At 42.7% G+C, this 17433-nt stretch overlaps 1 protein-coding gene across 1 annotated transcript in view; it reads left to right on the top strand.

Moving 5' to 3' along the window:
• The window catches only part of LOC115323582 (nose resistant to fluoxetine protein 6), a 54462-nt gene that overhangs the window by 4118 nt on the left and 32911 nt on the right, over positions 1 to 17433 (top strand). Inside the window, exons 2-6 of the mRNA XM_029983959.4 lie at positions 2287 to 2516; positions 12260 to 12374; positions 13363 to 13450; positions 15835 to 15935; positions 17145 to 17327. Coding sequence (XP_029839819.3) covers positions 2287 to 2516; positions 12260 to 12374; positions 13363 to 13450; positions 15835 to 15935; positions 17145 to 17327 — 717 coding nt within the window. The remainder of the gene's footprint in view (positions 1 to 2286; positions 2517 to 12259; positions 12375 to 13362; positions 13451 to 15834; positions 15936 to 17144; positions 17328 to 17433) is intronic.

Genomic DNA, 17433 nt, shown 5'->3' with positions numbered 1-17433 from the left:
AGTAAAACAGGTTAGGCGCTGGCTTTTACTTGCTTTTTCTTCTCCTATTTTTCTCTGTTATTTTGTTTTCAATTGTACAAACTAGTCTGCAGCAACACACTTTACTAAAGATTTATGGGAACTAAGATTAACTTCTCCAAACCCTTATAAAAGGTCCCTTCGAGATTTTTTGTAACCAGCTGAGGACCGCTGTTTGCCAGGGAATCCACACCTTTCTTAAATCACCGATTCGTGAGTATCTAGAGAGAAAATGTCTCAAACGAGCGTGTGCACTTCTTCGACCAAGAAAGCCAGATCCTGCTGGCTCCATTAAGCAGCAAGGCTTTCCCAAAGTCCTTTTTTTTGTGCATAAAGTAGCTTGTTATTATTTCCAAAGTTGGTTTAATGAAGCTTCTTTCAACTCCTTTCTAATAGACCGCGTCGTTTTATTCTGGAAATTCTGAAACCCACTTTTCTTCCAGGTGCTGTCAGTTATCTTTAAAATGCCAAACTGGCGAAATAATTAGGCCAACGTAGGTTGCTTAGTGGCTCTAACTGCGCAAATAGGCCTTCGCGTGTATCGCTGAAAAGTAGACACACGAAAAGAACTCCCCTATTACCTTCTACTATAATAAATATTCTAACGATCGAAAAAGGTTACGTCTCAAAGTATCCACTTTAATATTTTACAATTTTGGAAAATGTGCGCTGTTCTGTTCATCATGTCATCATACCAACTCGCCCAACTTACAACACTTCTGCTTTTACCAGTACTGTACGCGTTACTCGAAAAAGTGATCGTTTACAATTCCTCTTAGTTAAAAAGTTGCCCTTAGATTACTCGATGACTTTACGGAGAATAGCAATTGACCATTACTGAAAAAAGTTACTCTTCCAATTACTTCATATTTTCAAAACTGATTTTTCTGCTTTTTTGGAAGCTAGTCTTTCGTGCTGTCCATTAGTGGATTAGAATCATGGAATTACAAACTATACTCGTGTTCTCAATCCGCCAATCTCGGTCAACCTTCCTTCTATTGGAGACTTGGCTCGAGGATTCCTTAGCAGGTAACTTGAAGAAACAAAAGGCGCCACCAAAGAGGGGAGTGAAAGGTAGTAACGGTTACAAGTAATTTTAGTACTTCCGAAAGTGATCAAATTACTCTCGCGATTATTTCTTAAAAATGTATTCAAACAATTACCAAATTACTCCAAGAAGTAATCGACTACAAGTAAGTTGATTAATTGCAATAAGTACCGTACAAATCTGCCTGTATCCCCACCCGTAAAATCAAAGAAACATTTTTTTTTCTAGTTCACACTTTTTTAATTTATATGTTGCATTATTGTATTACGCTTCTTGGTCACATTTTATACACTATACGATATGTCGCCATTGCAACTACATCGGCACACATGAACAGATCGAGTTACATAAATTAAACTTTGTGTTTGCAGTGTCTGCTGATTGCTTTATTTAAAGTGGTGTCGAAAATTCCAGAAGACACGTAAGACTGCTTACGTGTAAGAATGCGAAAGTATTTATTACACGAAATGCATTCCTACAAGCAGCGCGTCACGTCTTCCTTTTTTGCACTGGGCTCCGGCGGTGACATGACACTCCCCCACTGCGCAGGCGCGGCACCCCCGCCGGCTCCACGGCTTCCGAGACAATGCATCTGCGTTGCTGTGCTTTTCTTTGTGTTTTATTTCTGAGGCGCGTCCGCTTTGACATTCAAATCTTCCGATCAGAGTTTATTTCCTCAAAGGTATCCCAATTGGGATACATTACATGAGGGGGAGAATAAATACAACATTCAATGCACACAAATAAAAGGTAAACAGAAAAAAAAACAATATCATTTTACAAATGGGAATTACAAATGTCGCGGAATTTATTGGTATGAGTTTTATGGGCGATGTAAGCAGGTAAGGAATTCCAGTCGGGGATTGCATGTAAAGGGGGGGAATTTTGAAATTTGCTAGTTCTGAGAAAGAGAGGCTGCATTTTTAGTGGGTGATTGCGGTGCTTTAAGATGTAAAATGGATCTTGGAGATCGAGGCTACATTGAGCGTCCGCAGCTGCTTCCGTGACGAAGCATCTCATATGACGCGTCGCGGCCAATGGGAATTTATTCGTTGTTTCGCTGCTACAGACTGCAGGCTTCGCTCCATGGGACAGGGCATTTTAGGTACCGTTTTTCGCGGCTTCAAAAGCTGATAACGCCGGTTTGCTGCATTGAACAGTTAATGCTTTCTCATCAGTGAACCTAATTACATTAAGAAACAAAACTTGTCTCGTTTCAGTGGTGGACGCCTCTGGAAAGCTGGCACCGGGGCTCCTCGAAGGATCGCTCACGGACTTCGGAAATTTCGACGAGTGCCTCAGCGTCGCAGTTGGAGACGACCCTTCCGCGCATCCTCTCTTCAGGGGTCAGTACTGCATGGTGAAGGCGCGGCCTCCTCTGCCGCCCAAACCCTGGGTCGTCTCCAAGCACTTTCAAGCGGTGAACTTCTCACTGTTTCCCGAGACCTCGGTGAGTGCGCAACTGCGAGGTGTCAACAGACCACCCTCCATTCTCTTCGATTAAGCACATGCCGCGTAGAAGTCAAGGCCTGCGCATCGTGTCATCGTCATTTGATCTCCGACTTGCCCCAAGTGGCAAACGCGCTGCAAAGCGGCGGATGCGTGTATATTATGACGTCACCGACTGTCTTAGGTAGTAACGCGTTACTGTAACTTTATTAATTTTTTAGTAACTTGTAACTGTAACGAGTTACTTTTTAAATATGTAACTTGTAACTGTAGTTGATTACTTTTTTCTGAGGTAACGATGAAAGTAACGACGTTACTTTTGTCGTTACTTTCCACTTTTTTATAAATAATATATTATTGAACGAGTACAATCTATTTCTTGCACTTTCCAAATTGCCTGTTTTGACATTGCGAGTGTCAAGTTGGCCTTGAACAAACTTGTGAACACGTTCTTCCTCGCGAGTAACGTCCCAAGAATAGCCACGTGTAGATGGGATAAAAAATATCTAGTTATGTTTTGCACGCGCTTGTACTTTGTGGCAGAACACTTACATCTTAGTATGTCTTAAAGCCCTAGCTTTGTTGCGGTTGTTCTTTTTTCTGTGCAAACGCTCTTTAATCGGGTGAATCAATCGTGAAACAACAATACACACGGAGGGCACTGCGAATGTTTCGTATTTTGATTAGCGCCACTACTTCGCACTGCGCATCTTTCATATTTCCATTTGCGCCACTACTCCTGCGTGGTGCAGCAGTCGAGGCGAAAGTCACTGCTGTTTGCGCGGGGTTTGCTCGTTGCTCTTGTTGCGCGGGGCCTGTTCAGCAAGGGCAGGGACGTGCTCGCTATCAAACGAGGGAAACTTTCAGCCACTATTTCCAAAATGCAATTGCTGCTAAGTTGCAATATAAACTAAAAAGCATGCTTTTTAATTTTATGTAATAAACTTGGTGAGGGGCGTTTTCTAGTGTTTCATAAAATGTTTGCATTATAGAAAAGTAACTGAAAAGTAACGTCGTTACTTTTAAAAGTAGCAGTAACGGTAACGAGTTACTTTTTTGTTGCGGTAACTGTAACGGTAACTTCGCTACTTTTTTACTGAAAGTAACTGTAACGAATTACTTTTTAAAAGTAACTTACCCAAGGCTGGTCACCGAGCGCTATGCGGAGTGCAAGTCGTCTGCTTCTTGCGCAGAGGCTGCGGTGACGTCAGAACGACGCCGAGGTCTGATTGGCTTTCATTGGAAGGACAGTGGGTAGACCTCAATGCTCGATGCCTTGAGGTTTCAGCATTGAAGCTTGAGGCTTGAGGCTTGAGGTCACTAGATTTTTTTTTTCAGTCATCAACATCACCGCAACCCCTGTGCAAGACGCAGACGAACTTGCGCTCCGCATACTCCGGTCGGAGCTTAACCGACGGCGCTGTGGACGCTGCGTTCTTGTAGGACCGGTTGGACGTCTACTGTTTGCCATGTGAGCACTCTCTCACCCATGCGCACGCGCAGACAGCGGAAAGAGTTGATGAATTATTCATACTCATCTCTACCAAATCTATTAGAAGTTAAGTGTTGATATACTCATCGCAAACTAGAAAGAATAGAAGAAAAGTGTTCATTTTTGGGAATTGAAGTTTTTTGGTGTTTTTTTTTTGTCGCGTTTTGTCTATTATTGCTACTCTGTTTAAATTAAACTTGCCTTATATAATGACACTAATCAAATTTTCTCTCGTGTAAAGGATCTCTTTATGTTTTAATTTGTGTCTTAATCATGTGTGAATAATTTGGTGCCCGCGTCTCAACTGCTATTTAGGTGGCTCGGGACTAGTCAAGCTGCGTTACAGCTTTTTTCCCTTTTCACCTTCCAACTGTAAACTGTTGTCAAAATAAAGATATTTATTATTATTATTATTAGACGGTATCGGTCGATGGTCCAGAGGGCGCTTGGATCTTGGTCGAGGTGGGGTTTGGTACATCGCCGAGGTCTCGTTTTCCGAAGCGGAGGCGGGACACCAAGTAACAGGACGGAAAAACTATTTTATTTACACGGGTCTAAATAGTAGCCGAATGGCAAATGGAGCGCACACGATAGGCAGCGGACAGCTCCCTATATAATAAGAGGACAAACTCTGGAGATGTCGTGCCATTGGTCGGGGTTAGTACCGCATTCCGAAGCTGGCCTTGACGTCAGCAGCTTCCGCTCCGCGTTGATGCTCGATCGTTGTTCTTATCGGAACTGAAGGCGTCTAGCGGGGGATTGTCTTACTCGCAGGAGACGCAGACACAACAGAATGCATATTCGTTCAGGATTGAATATTGTCTCGCGTTCTGGAGGAATGGAGATGCCTCCGTGGAAGGCAAGACGCCGTAGTCGCCGTAGACAAAACACACTTACAGTAATGCCTGTTCCCATTCACTTAAACCGAGGCCTGCTAGAGACGCTTCTTCGATTTCAGTTCAGACAGGTTGAACGTGCAAAAAGGGTTCCGGATCGCACGCCAACCGTCTCGAATTTCGCTTGGTCCTCGTCCGCACAGGAATGCAAGGTCGATCTCAACACTCCCAACGCAATGTCAGCTTGCGGTAGTTCCTGTGAGAAGAGAACATGGTTTTTTCGGCCCGAATAGATGAACTATGCATCGTAGAAAGCTCAAACTTCGTTAGAATGGGAAACTAGCGGTTGGAATAGAACGCGAAAGCTTGAGCAGATGACGCTGCCTGGATCAAAACATAATTGAGAAAAACACAATTTCTTTATGAGTCGACGTCCACTTAAGCCTAATATCGTAAGAACAAGAAATTATATACTGAACACTCGTGGAATTTATATCACTGAGAGACACTTTTCAGCAAGAGAGAGAATGGTCTTTCCTTTCTTACTGACAACTTACCACTGAAATAGATGCTACTGGCGCCCAAAATGGCATTTATTGTTTTGACGAAGTTAGGCTAAGGTGGACGTCGGCTCATAAAGTTCGTTTTTCTTAATTACCTTTTGATCCAGGCAGTCTTGTACACGTTACTAAAAAAAGAAATCGATTACAATTACTATTAATTTTGGCTAAAAAGTATTCGATTAGATTACTTGATTACTCGACGGCAAAAGTAATTGGACATTACTTAAAGAAGTAATCGTTACTTTTCTGATTACTTTATTGTGTGAAGACACATCTTTAGCGCTCATGACAATGAACTACTTCCAACCTATATTTCACATTTGCACAAGTATTGAAGAAGAAAAACTGGCTCCCTCTTCGTGGTCGTTGCACCTTCACAATGCGGACACAAGCATAGAATTCGTTTAAAGGGGCCCTGCAATGACTTTTTTACTAATTTTTAATTTGCACCGAACCTGAGCGCACTGAACGTAGTAACTTAGTGAAACTTTTCTTTTCTCGAAATTCGCTTTATTTTAAAAGTTATAGGCAAATGAAAATTACAAAAACAAGCAAGAAACAACCCCCCTCGTGACGTCCTTAGTTGCTTGAGAGTGGCCATGAACTCAAGGAGAAGTAGTGAGCTCATCGAGCGCTCACGGCTGCCGCACTCGTGTCGACGGCGCGAGAGGGCGCCACTGAAGCGTGTTGTGGATAGGCTGTATGCAGCGGGCAGCCAGAGCGGCTCTCATTGCATTTGCTGCACGATTATATACTAATTCGGCATGACACTTCATTGGCCACAAACGACAGCAAACACGGGGTAGAGATCAGTTCACAATGGGAGCTACTTTGCGCTGCCATACCGCGAAACGGCCGAACCGTAAGACAAAGCTTCTCGCCGAAGGCCTTCGGAACGCTCGGAGCCGGTCGGATCCTCCTGCCCATACGACCGCAGCGCCGCCGCGTACATCCGGGACCTTTCCGTGTCGGCGCCTGATCCCACTACTCCTTTCTAGTATGCGCCGCCTTTTCAACCGCTTGGTGGCGAGTATGTCGACTGGTCATTTCTTGTTTCCGTACTTTATGAACTGCATTCGTTTCTTTCTTGATCTAAAATACTGAACAAAAACTACTTTTATAAATAATTGAAACGGTTCGCGCCACTTATATTTTGTATTTCGACTAAAAATAAGCTTTTAGCGGCTCTGACCAGTAGTGAGCCCAGGACCAAAGACGTCATATTTTGCGCGTTTTCGGTACCGCGGGTCGCCCTCGTCGGTGGAGGAGGTTTCCGCGTCGTCCGGTTAAAATATGACGCACTGATATTTCGTTACTCTCTCCGTGCCCGCTGGCTTGCCCGAACCCCAAGAGACGTGAAAACCGCAAAAGAGGTAGACGCTCAAATATGATTGCAGGGCCCCTTTAAAGACGTTTAATGATTTGGGCGTTCGCCAGTGTGTGTGTGTGTGGGGGGGGGGGGGGGGGGGGGCGGAGGGGGTTCTAGATCTTGTTAAGCTTGAGCAAAGGTTGTCGCTCAAAGTTTGCGTCGCTCATTTTATTATTCACATGTGGATGAGCTCGCATGTTATACAAAAGAGCAGCAGCTCCAGGATTTGAAACAGATCATGTGTAGTGTCCATTAGCGGAAGAGATCGCCCCGACCACTTCTCAACTCGAAACACTGCTTGTTACAAAGACCACGTAAGGGAAATGGGGAAATATTTCAACTGCCTTTGTTATATTTTGCATCCGCTTTAGGCATTCTTCGGTTCTGGTTCTCCTACGGGCTGCGAGTAGGTACCCTAAGCAGTTTTTTTTTATTTCTGTGTGTGTGTGCGTGACTGGGCTAGTTTGAACGAGGGACTCACAAAGCTACATTCTGCTTCCTCAAGCTTCGCCCTGAATGGCCTTTGTCACGCACTGTGGCTTCCCTGGGGCTTCTCACTCCTAATCCCAGCTCGAAAAAAAAAAAAAAAGAAAAGGTCATTTTACAGAAGCTGTACATAGAAAGAGATTGACCTCGTTTCCTACAGCTCCGCAAAAATCTTTCTTTTTTCCGTTCAAAAAAAAAAAAAAAAAGCAAATTTTATTTTTGCCATTTCATAAAAAAAAGGCGTGTGCCGGGGGGGGGGGGGGGGGTCCCGTGGACAAATTGTAACGGTTACAAATAATTTTATTACTTCAAAAATTAATCAGATTACTCTTGTGATTATTGCCTAATAAAAGTAATTAACTGATTACAAAATTACTCGAAAGAGTAATTGATTACAAGTAATTTGATTACTTGTAATGCGTACGGTACAAGTCTGGATCCAGGTAACGTAATGTTCTCAAACATTCGCATTCTATACCAACCGTTCTAGAATTTAAGGCGTCTAGTAGGGGATTTTCTTACTCGCAGGCGACGCATACACAACAGACTACACATCCGTTCAGGATCGGATATTGCCTCGCGATCTCGTGGAATGCAGATGCCTCCGTGGAAGGCAGACGCCGCAGTCGCTGTAAACAAAACACACTGATGCTACAGCGTCTGTTCCCATGCACTCAAACCAAGGCCTGAGAGAAACGCTTCTTCGGTTTGAGCATTCTGCGATGCATAGTTTATTTACCCGGCCCAAAAAACAGAGTTCTCTTTTCTCGGGACTGATGGATGGATGGATGAATACGGCTGAGCCCTTTGGATCGGGCGGTAGCTTACGCCACCTGTACCAACAAGTTTGTGTGGCGCCCCCTTACAGCGAACCGGGGTGACGTGACGCCTGACTCGCCCTGCTCGCCTTGCTGAGGCTGTGACGACGTTAGCGGTCGGTACGGTCGTTTTAATTTTCTTTTCTGTGTGCGTTTCTCGTAGGAAGTGTACATATTTATATCTGGTTTTATTGAGGCATGGCCTGGAGGCTGGAGGTGGAACTTTAACCAACATTTCGGGCATGGTTGACAGGGTAGGCAGCGCTTGGACCACAGTTGGAATACGGAAAGGAAGTAATGTGGCAACACTCGCAGGAGCAACACCATAGATTTACATATTTCACAATCAATACTGCTGATAATCTGATTGAATTGACAAGTTCTGTATACTATTTCGCTTCTTCTTTTTTATATCTATTTCTAAACAAAAACGCCGAAGCAGAAAAGCTCCATGCTACTCGAGCAACATGTTAAATATATTCTGGGCCATGGAGAGATAATTAAAAGTGAGACAGCCCAAGTACAAGGGCAAGCTAAAGAAATAAGGGAAACGCAGCCATATTCTAGGTTCTTCTTTAGATCTCTTTACATTGCTCGCATTTGACATTGGCTGAATTTGGACAATATTTCCATTGACTCCACTGTTGGTATCTGAGGAGGTCTTTATAATAACTCTCATTTAATGTACACCAAACGTAAGTGAAGGTGTCTAGCCCGGTATTAGTCCGTTCTCAACAATTTACCCTTTAAAGGCTGTAAAATTAAGATTTTAGCAAAATCAAATTGTTCTAAGACTAAAATTAAAAAAAAACTTTTTATGTAGTTGGTTATTCTTTACAGGTTCTACATTTTCTGCTGCTAGTACAACATCTTTTACTGGACAGCAATGAAACGCTTGCTGTTGCTTCAGTTGTTACGCTAACGAGCTGTACAGAGTTCGGGGGCTGAGGAAGCTTTCGGGGACCTGCAGCGATGTCCCTTTTACCTGGAAATGGCATTCAAACTAAACGATGGATCTGCCTAATACATATTGCTGGAATAAATAAGGAATGAAAGGAAAAGTTATAATTCCAAATTACGGCACTATATTGCTGTACCTATTTTCAAACAAATTTGGGCAGTGCAAGACAACATCTTATACAAGAAAGAGGGGCAATACGACCGTTTTTCCCGCCATACAAACACATTTCCAGTAATTGTGTGTGTTCTAAAAAATAAAAAAACATGCGTTCATACGTGTGCAAACTAATATAATCAAATCATAAAGAACATACATTTATAAAAAAAAAACACTCCTGTTCCACGAGCATTTCAAAGGCCTTCAAAACCAGGGCCTTTAAAACAGTGTTCGACAAAATACTCGATAAAAGTATTTAAGTTACTAAATACCTGCTTCATGAAGTATTTAAAATACTACTCAAGTCATTTTCACTGTAAAGTATCTTGAGTAGAGTACAAATACTTAGAAATGTATTTCAATTACTTCTGAAGACACTTCCGCATTGCGTAATTTGTATCGACGTCAGTGACAACGGCAATTATACGGCTGCGCTAATCTGGGTTACCAGAATGGTTCATTAGCACGCAACAACTCAAAACGAAAAGAAGAAAAAAAAAGTATCGTAGGGATATTATAGGCAGTCCAACTATAAGGAGCAGGATATTGTCACGAGTGACAAATGATGAGGCGGCGAATAACTCAAAGAAATCAAACGTTTAATGGGGCGAACTTGTGCCCAAAACAAAATAGAGAAAGGCTAGCGTCGCAGGCATCGATGTCGGCGAAACTGCAGGATAGACTGGGGCGAGACTGACTCCGAACCGCGACTCGTAACACCTTTTGTACCCGCATGGGTTTCTGGAACATCTGGCGTAGAATGTTCAGTGCGCAGAACATTCGTAACTCGATGAGACGACAAGGTTCTAGAACTTACGAGAATGTCAAGTTGAAAGTATAAATAAAAGCGGAGTCCCCTCCCTGGTATCAAACTCGGAGCCTACGCGCGAGTGTCAAGCGCGGTAACCATTCGGCCACGCGCTTGCTTGCCGTCGCGCGTGGCAATATCATTGATAGATGTTACAAAACATTTCTGAGACAACAAGAAAGGGGTCGCTTTAGCTATTGGGGAGGAGATGGAACCGTGGCGCCCTAAGCGGTTAATTTTAGAACTAAATGGATGGAGACAACAAATACAATGACTCAGTGCTGTCACGGCGTCAGCGTTCGGCTTGAGTTCGTGCTTTCCGGTGAGGGTTGGAGGGGCTCTTTTGTTACTACTCCGGCCTGCATGAACAATGCTGCATGCACGGTGCCCAGCTCAGCATAAAAGCTGAAGTGGGTCCAGCTCGCATCCTCTGACGACTACTTTCGGGAGAGATCCGGCACTTAACGTCACTTCACTAATTGTTGGTATTTGTACATTACACTCTGCCCCGAGCTCTATTAAAAAAAATGACATGAACATGCCCACAAGGCCTGAGGGCAGGTGCACAGGCGTTGTGTTGTATCACCCCCCTCCCCCCCACACCGAGGTGGGGGGGGAGGGGGTGACAAACGGGGGGTCAGAGCGCCTCGCCTATAGTGACATCGCTGAATATCATGTCCTGCGGCGCACCAGGCTTAGACGCATCGTTTAACTACAATCCATATTCCCTATATATGGAGTTCACTATAAACGAACTTGGGATACGGATATGAGTGAATGGATAACAAAGAGAACCCACATAATAGCCACGGCAGTGGTCGCACCTTGTTCAAGTAGGTTGCGTTCAGAAAGGCACTCAACGTTGGGGGACACTTTGTTGGCATTTTGAGAGGTCATCCAGCTCGTAGTTCGTTTTCTGAACTGTTCTCTGCTTCTCAATGTTCGCGAGAGCAATCGTGACGGACTGACAATAAAAAGAAAAGAAACAAAAAACCTCGACGTTTTGCCCTAGCGGGGTCAAATATACAAAAAGCAAAACAAAAATGCCCCAGTCTCGCGTTATTGAACATGGTTAGCATTCACCAGCTTGCCTGTACACTTGTTGCACTTGTCCGTGTCTACTCGCTTGTGATTGTTCCTTGTGTCGCGCAAAAAACTTCTAGGCTGCATCATGAACCAACTAGGCCAACAACAAGTTTTAATACACTTACTATATTATTTCTAAAAATGTCTTCTTTTTTTGTGTGTGTGTCTAGTTCTCATTTTGTCTATTTGTTATTTTCTTGACACTCAAGTCTGCATTGTTGTCGTAGGTCGTTTCCAGGTCTGCGTTGCGCCTCAGGGTGGCATCTTTACTTCCGTAAAACTACACCTTTTGTTTGAAATTTTTTTTTTCGGGGGGGGGGGGGGGGGGCGGGGGAAACTTTATTAAAACAAAAGGCGCCTTTGGGCAGGCGAAGGAAAAACCTGCATTGTACGAACTTTCAGCTGAAATATGAGTCACAATTGGCAAAAAAGCGATGTTTTCACGAGCTCAGTCAAAGTCACCGTAGCTAATCGGAGCTAACAACAGGATTTGGTTTCCAGAGGCGTCCACCACTCGAAAGAATGTTCCCGCTTGCTCGTGCCACGCCCACTCACTTCATACCGAAAAGCTCGGAAAATGGCGGAATGTCAAAAATGTATTTGAGATAATGCGTACAAGATACTCGAAATTGTAATTAAAATAGAGCATCAAATACTCTCAATCAAAAGTATTTGCAAGATACCAAGATACTTCAAAAGTATTTGAAATACAGTATCTTTAGTAGAGCATTTGAGATAGGCACAAGTCTGCTTTAAAGTATCTGAGAACGCTGATGACTTGGCGAAGTTAGGGTGTATACAAACAAACGGGACTCCTTGATGAAGAAAGAGCTAACATAGAATGTCATTGGAAAGTAAACATTCGGCAGAGGCCCACCTGTGCTTTTTTATTTTATTTATTTGAACCAAATTAAATCAGGAAGTTTTTTTTTCTTATTTACATTGCAATTTTTGTTTTTACAATATTTTTACAAAACTAAGCGGGGAAGTTTTCCCGGCAGATTTAGTGGCGAACGTCATAGATCAGGCTCAATGCCTCGCCGAGTAACATGTTGCGGATACGTGCTAAGTCCAGGCCATAAACACGTAATACGTCAAAACTGTACAGGCTGTCCCGTAAAGGGAGGCCACCGTAAATTGGCATAACCTACGCTAAATTTTACGTCCAGGTAATTCGAGAGTTGCTCGAGGATGCTGGAACCTTCTACGCAACCACCACAAGGACGGGACTATGCATGCCATCGTCATGTTCCAAGCAAGACGTCGAAAGCATCGTCAAAGGCGGTACGTTCAAATGTTACCCAGTGGCTGAGTGTGTGCAGCGTCCTTTGTTGGTGTTTCAATTGCCTTGTTTGTAGATGTTTGCAGCGTCCGCTGGACGGTATTGATTAAATCTCAGCGCCACTTGTGTTCTCTTTTCAATCTTAAGGATTGAGGATTACAAGAAAAGAAAGAACGACAACAAGATTGCAACCTAATTATATAAACTAGCCTATTTTGCTCTCCTTAAATTACGGATAACCTTAGACACGCGTGGCACCGGTACAACCAACAAGATATTGATTATTTCTAATCACAAAGGCAACGTATGTGAATAGTAGATTCAGCGAGGTTGGGTGACCAAGTAAGGACGAGACCAAGGATAGTGTCATCGCTGGTAAGCATATCGATCATTCGAATAAAACATCATGCAGATGTCGATAAAGTGCTTGGAATCTCGTGATGTAGACGTTAATCGCGTTGAGTTAATGAAAATAAAATTTAAACTCGAGAAAACGAAACCCTGGTACTGAAGCTGGTACGTTCTTGGTTGTGATTGGGGGAATATATTAAACATGAAGCTTTCATCTATATTTAGAGGGAGCGTACTAATGAAGGATGTGCAACCCTGCTAAAAAATGTACCACGAACTAACGAATAGTTCTGCTAAAAAAACGTCTTAAAACACTGGCATTACCACAAAGCTGATGTCTCTCTGAAGCGAAGAACGCTGACAATTGTAGAAAACGTTTTTGATATAGAAGGGCCTTTCAACTGCGATTTCGCTACGCCTTTATCTCAGACATAATTTTAAGTGAGATCTTAGCAGAAGCTAGGAGGGGGAACTCCAGGCTTTCAGCGTCCCTGTCAAACACGTGTGTTCATGTGGTGCAAGCATCGTTCGGGGCAACATGCTTGTGCATGTGGTTTCGGCTTCGTCCGAGCATAAAATGAAGCAAACTCCTAAGGTTTTTACAAATGACCTATGGGTGATACCTTTGCCGTGAAACAGTGTTCCACACCATGCACTGGTCTGCTGTTGTGAGCTACTGTACCATCAACGAGAAGCCTCACTTCACAACGCAAGACATTGTTATAGTGTAAGTGGGGCTGACATTTTCTTGTTTTGCGCTGTGCTCTCTTAATATTGTTAACAGTTCAGAAGCTATGTTTAATTCAGTAAGTACTAAATACCTATGCTCGCATTCACTTCAAGAACCATGGTAAATAAATTCTGGCTCCTCGCAGAACGAAGCTCATTTTCCCCATTATGTGTTCAAGTAAGATATATGTAAACATGGTTGATGATAGTCGGTTTAAAAAAAACAGGTAAGAAGAAAGAAACAACTTTGTTGCAAGATGTACGTTCCGGCTGTCTCAAATAGCGGCCAGGCTCTTTAAATTGACTGCACAGATCGATTTCTTACCCTATCGTGCTACGATTTTGTGCAGCGTTGCCCAGAGGTGGTGAATTTTTTTCTATAAAATTTGCAAAGAGCGAACTTACCTGAGGAAAATGTAATAAAAGAAAAAGTCTAAACTCCCATGTAAACGCAGCGAAGCCACCGGTTTTTAAACAATAGGGCGCCCTATTGTTTGAAGATCGGTGACTGCGTTTCCATACGAGTTAAGCCTTTTTCTTTTTTTCCTTTTTTCTCCTGTAAGCTCGCTCTTTGCAATTTATTTAAGGAAAAATGCACCACTTGTGGACAATGCTGCACAACATCGTAGCGCGATAGGTTAAGAAACCGATTTTTGCTGCTGATTTAAAGAGCCTGGCCACTATTTCAGACACCCGGTAGTTTGTATCTAAGATTAGTTTTATGTTGTTTTATCAATACTTACACGTTTCAAACGCCAAAAGCATTAATACTTCCTTCGATACCAAAATGTTTTAAGAAGTACTTCACGCAGCCTTAGAATAATGCTCAAAACTTTCTTTTTTCTTGATGTGACAACGAACAAAGCATCTGTAGGTAAATGTTCAATGAACATTACTTACTTAAATGCAAATATAGCTATTTTATCATTTGGAATGGCTGGGACCCACGAAGAAAGTATGGAGACGAAACACTGAGAGTTTTTAAATTCGGCCACGAAGCTTATTTTTCAATGCAACGTTTTGTGGACGACCTTTCTTTTTTACGCGGTCTTTTTTTTTTTATTATTGTTGGTCATTAGATGAACCTCAACGCTGTTGACATTCGTAACCCTGGAAAATAAATAGGTGTCCCATAAACCCGTAAAATAATATAAGACAATATGACGACTTATATAAACTTTATGTAATCTACCTAGGTTTTGATATGTTTAGTAGACATATTATACACGTATAAAGCCTCCTTTTTTTAATGGAAAATATCACAATTGAGTTAGGACAAAATACCTGCTTATCTTCAAGACAAGTCAGTTGCACTACGAGGTAAACACCCATACCACTCCAACGACGGTATCTCGACGCCTGAACGTCGCAGGGATGCGTCCGGTTGCGAGAACTCAGTACTCATTGAATAAAAATTGCTATCAGGGAAGCTGCGCATGCCGTTGAAGTCAGGGTAAAGGACAAGCCGTCTGCAGGGATGTACAGCAAGGCCACCCGACACGTGAATAGAAAGGCTGGTTTAGGTTAAATCGTCGCGTTGCAGAAAGTTAGTTACTTATTTCACAGTGTTGAGGTTTGGTGGCGGTTACAGATCATACGAGCACGTGGATTCGACGCTAAATAAACGTAGGAGCGTAAAAAAATAAAACAACCGGGGCTAAGTGTTTGTGGTGCTCCGTCGCAGATTGCGTCCAGATGCATATTTTGTCTTCCATGAAGGCTATATTCGGCTGATTAAATTGTAGCGAACCCTATTGCGGGTAATCAAACGTCAACTGTAGACTGCGTGACACTGTCAGCACGAACACGACATTGGCGCTTTTTTGCACGTTACCTCGAAGGGTATTCGGGGCCACCAAAGTTTACAGCTTGCTTTAGGGACCCAAGTGACTACTTTCCTTTACTGCAGTAGCTTTAGAGGCACACTTTCAAATCTGAGGGAGAAAAAACTACGAATCACGGTGATCCCTTGTTTGCGTTAACGGAGTCGCACAGTGTACGCTTTATTAGGGGACGTCACACGAACCTAACATCCGCGCATGCACACACGAGTTTTGACGTGACAACAACATTTGAGGTTTTGTTTCCTTATCGCCGGTTTTAAAAATATCAAATCCCCACCAGCTGTTTTGTGTCTTCAATTCTCACAATATTAGCGAACTTTTTTTTTTTTTTTTTTTGTTGCTTGAGCATTACGAATTGGTGACAGGCAGAGTTGGCTGGCGAATGGCATTAGTGAATGTTGTTTTGTGATCGACTTACAGCAGCTGATGTTCGGTCGTCGAGCAGTGATGTCTTTTTTACGCTTCCCGTGGAACTGGGCCACGATGATACTCAAACGTTAACGTCGTGTTCAGATTATTTTTTTTTGTTTTGTTTCAGTTGCATTTTAAGCTGCTTGTCCCTTCCCGTGGTGTTGTCAACGTTGCTCCAAACAAGTATATTTATATGGGATGCCTTCTCGAAGTGCCCTCCCAAGCATGGTAAGCACACCCATGCTTCCAGTGGTGGAGACATATAGTGCTCCGACATACAGGGTGTTTGCTTTTAATTCGACAAAATTTATTATAAGAAAGTTCGTTGAGGGCCGTCCTCACCATATATTTATGAGGCTTGGCGGTCGTTAGATGAGAGTCACGGTTAGTTGACTAACTAATATCTCCTAATTACCTTTTTAATATTGTTTTTTGGTCATGTTGGGATTAAAGGATTGACAGTACGTAGTATTTGAGGTCAGACCAATTAAAAAAATTGAGAAACTATAATGTTTTTCTTAGATATTAATCGATTAATTTTTGCTTTATTTCGCACGATTGAAAAAAAATGTCTCACAAAAAGAGCGCTGCAAGCCCTTTCCACAATGACTCTTAGAAGAGTGACGTAATCGTAACAGTCACGTGGTCGTCTGTGTTGTCGGTACACCCACCAAGAACACACTGGCGAGATAGTGACGACATAATTGAAACAACAGCGCCACTCTTCCAAGTTGTATTGTGGGCAGGCCTTGCGACGATCTTTTTAGTGTTATTTATAATTATGGGCGAAAAAACGTGAAAATTGATCCCTTCATACCTCTAAAACGATTACATGTTCGCAAATGCTTTAAATTCTTCTGGCCTCTAATAGTAATTGTCGCGAATACTGCAATTTTAACATGACCATTAAAACCAATAATTAAAATGTTAAATAAGAAATCGTAGGAAATTAGACAACTTATCGTTACGATTATCATCACATCTAGTGTCCACCTGCAGAGTGAAAACAAAACTCGTCTAACGTTTCTTGTCTAATATATTGACATTTTGCCTCGATTTTGTCTGGCTTTGGTGATCATCTTGTGGAAAAAAAAACAACATTTCCTGTCTGTGCAGCTTGTTCATTCTTGTTTATGTTCACGCTCAAACAATTTGAAGTTGACGATTTTCATAGTATTTCCGACGGGACAGGCGATTATGTCACTTGCCCTAAATTCACTTTTTTAAACTACGTTTTTTTAATGTACGATGATATCCAGAAAATTATTAATTTTGGAAATACATTCCTAGGTTTTTATCCCCTTCGTCCGCATCGATAGTTAGAATTATTCTTAATGCACGGCGTTTTGTAGCAACGCGATTGAGCGAGGTGCACACTGGCATTATTGCCACCGAAAAAACTGTATTGCTTCGTGTCTTGCTCTTTACGTGCTTCAGGCTCAGCCATACAGAGGCTTTCCTCTCTGTCGGCGTACGAGACGGCTCGAAAACTTCTGGTGGTGCGTGCGCCCAAGGACGAGGATTCGCGGCGCCTTCAGGTGTTTCACGGACTCCGGGCACTGAGCATCATCTGGGTGGTGTGGGTTCACCACTACGCCTACAACGATATTTCTGTGTACTGTAAGTTCTGAGCAAATCGTAAGCTCCTGGAAATAGGTTTCAAGGTTTCAGTATGTATTTCAAGTTGATTTCTCCAACTGCGGTTTTATTAGCATCTGTTCGCGGT

Source organism: Ixodes scapularis, unplaced genomic scaffold (assembly GCF_016920785.2).
Source record: "Ixodes scapularis isolate PalLabHiFi unplaced genomic scaffold, ASM1692078v2 PGA_scaffold3__209_contigs__length_174095766, whole genome shotgun sequence".
Lineage (NCBI taxonomy): Eukaryota > Metazoa > Arthropoda > Arachnida > Ixodida > Ixodidae > Ixodes > Ixodes scapularis.
Note: the sequence above shows the minus strand (reverse complement) of the source record. Positions and strands in the feature narration are given on the sequence as shown.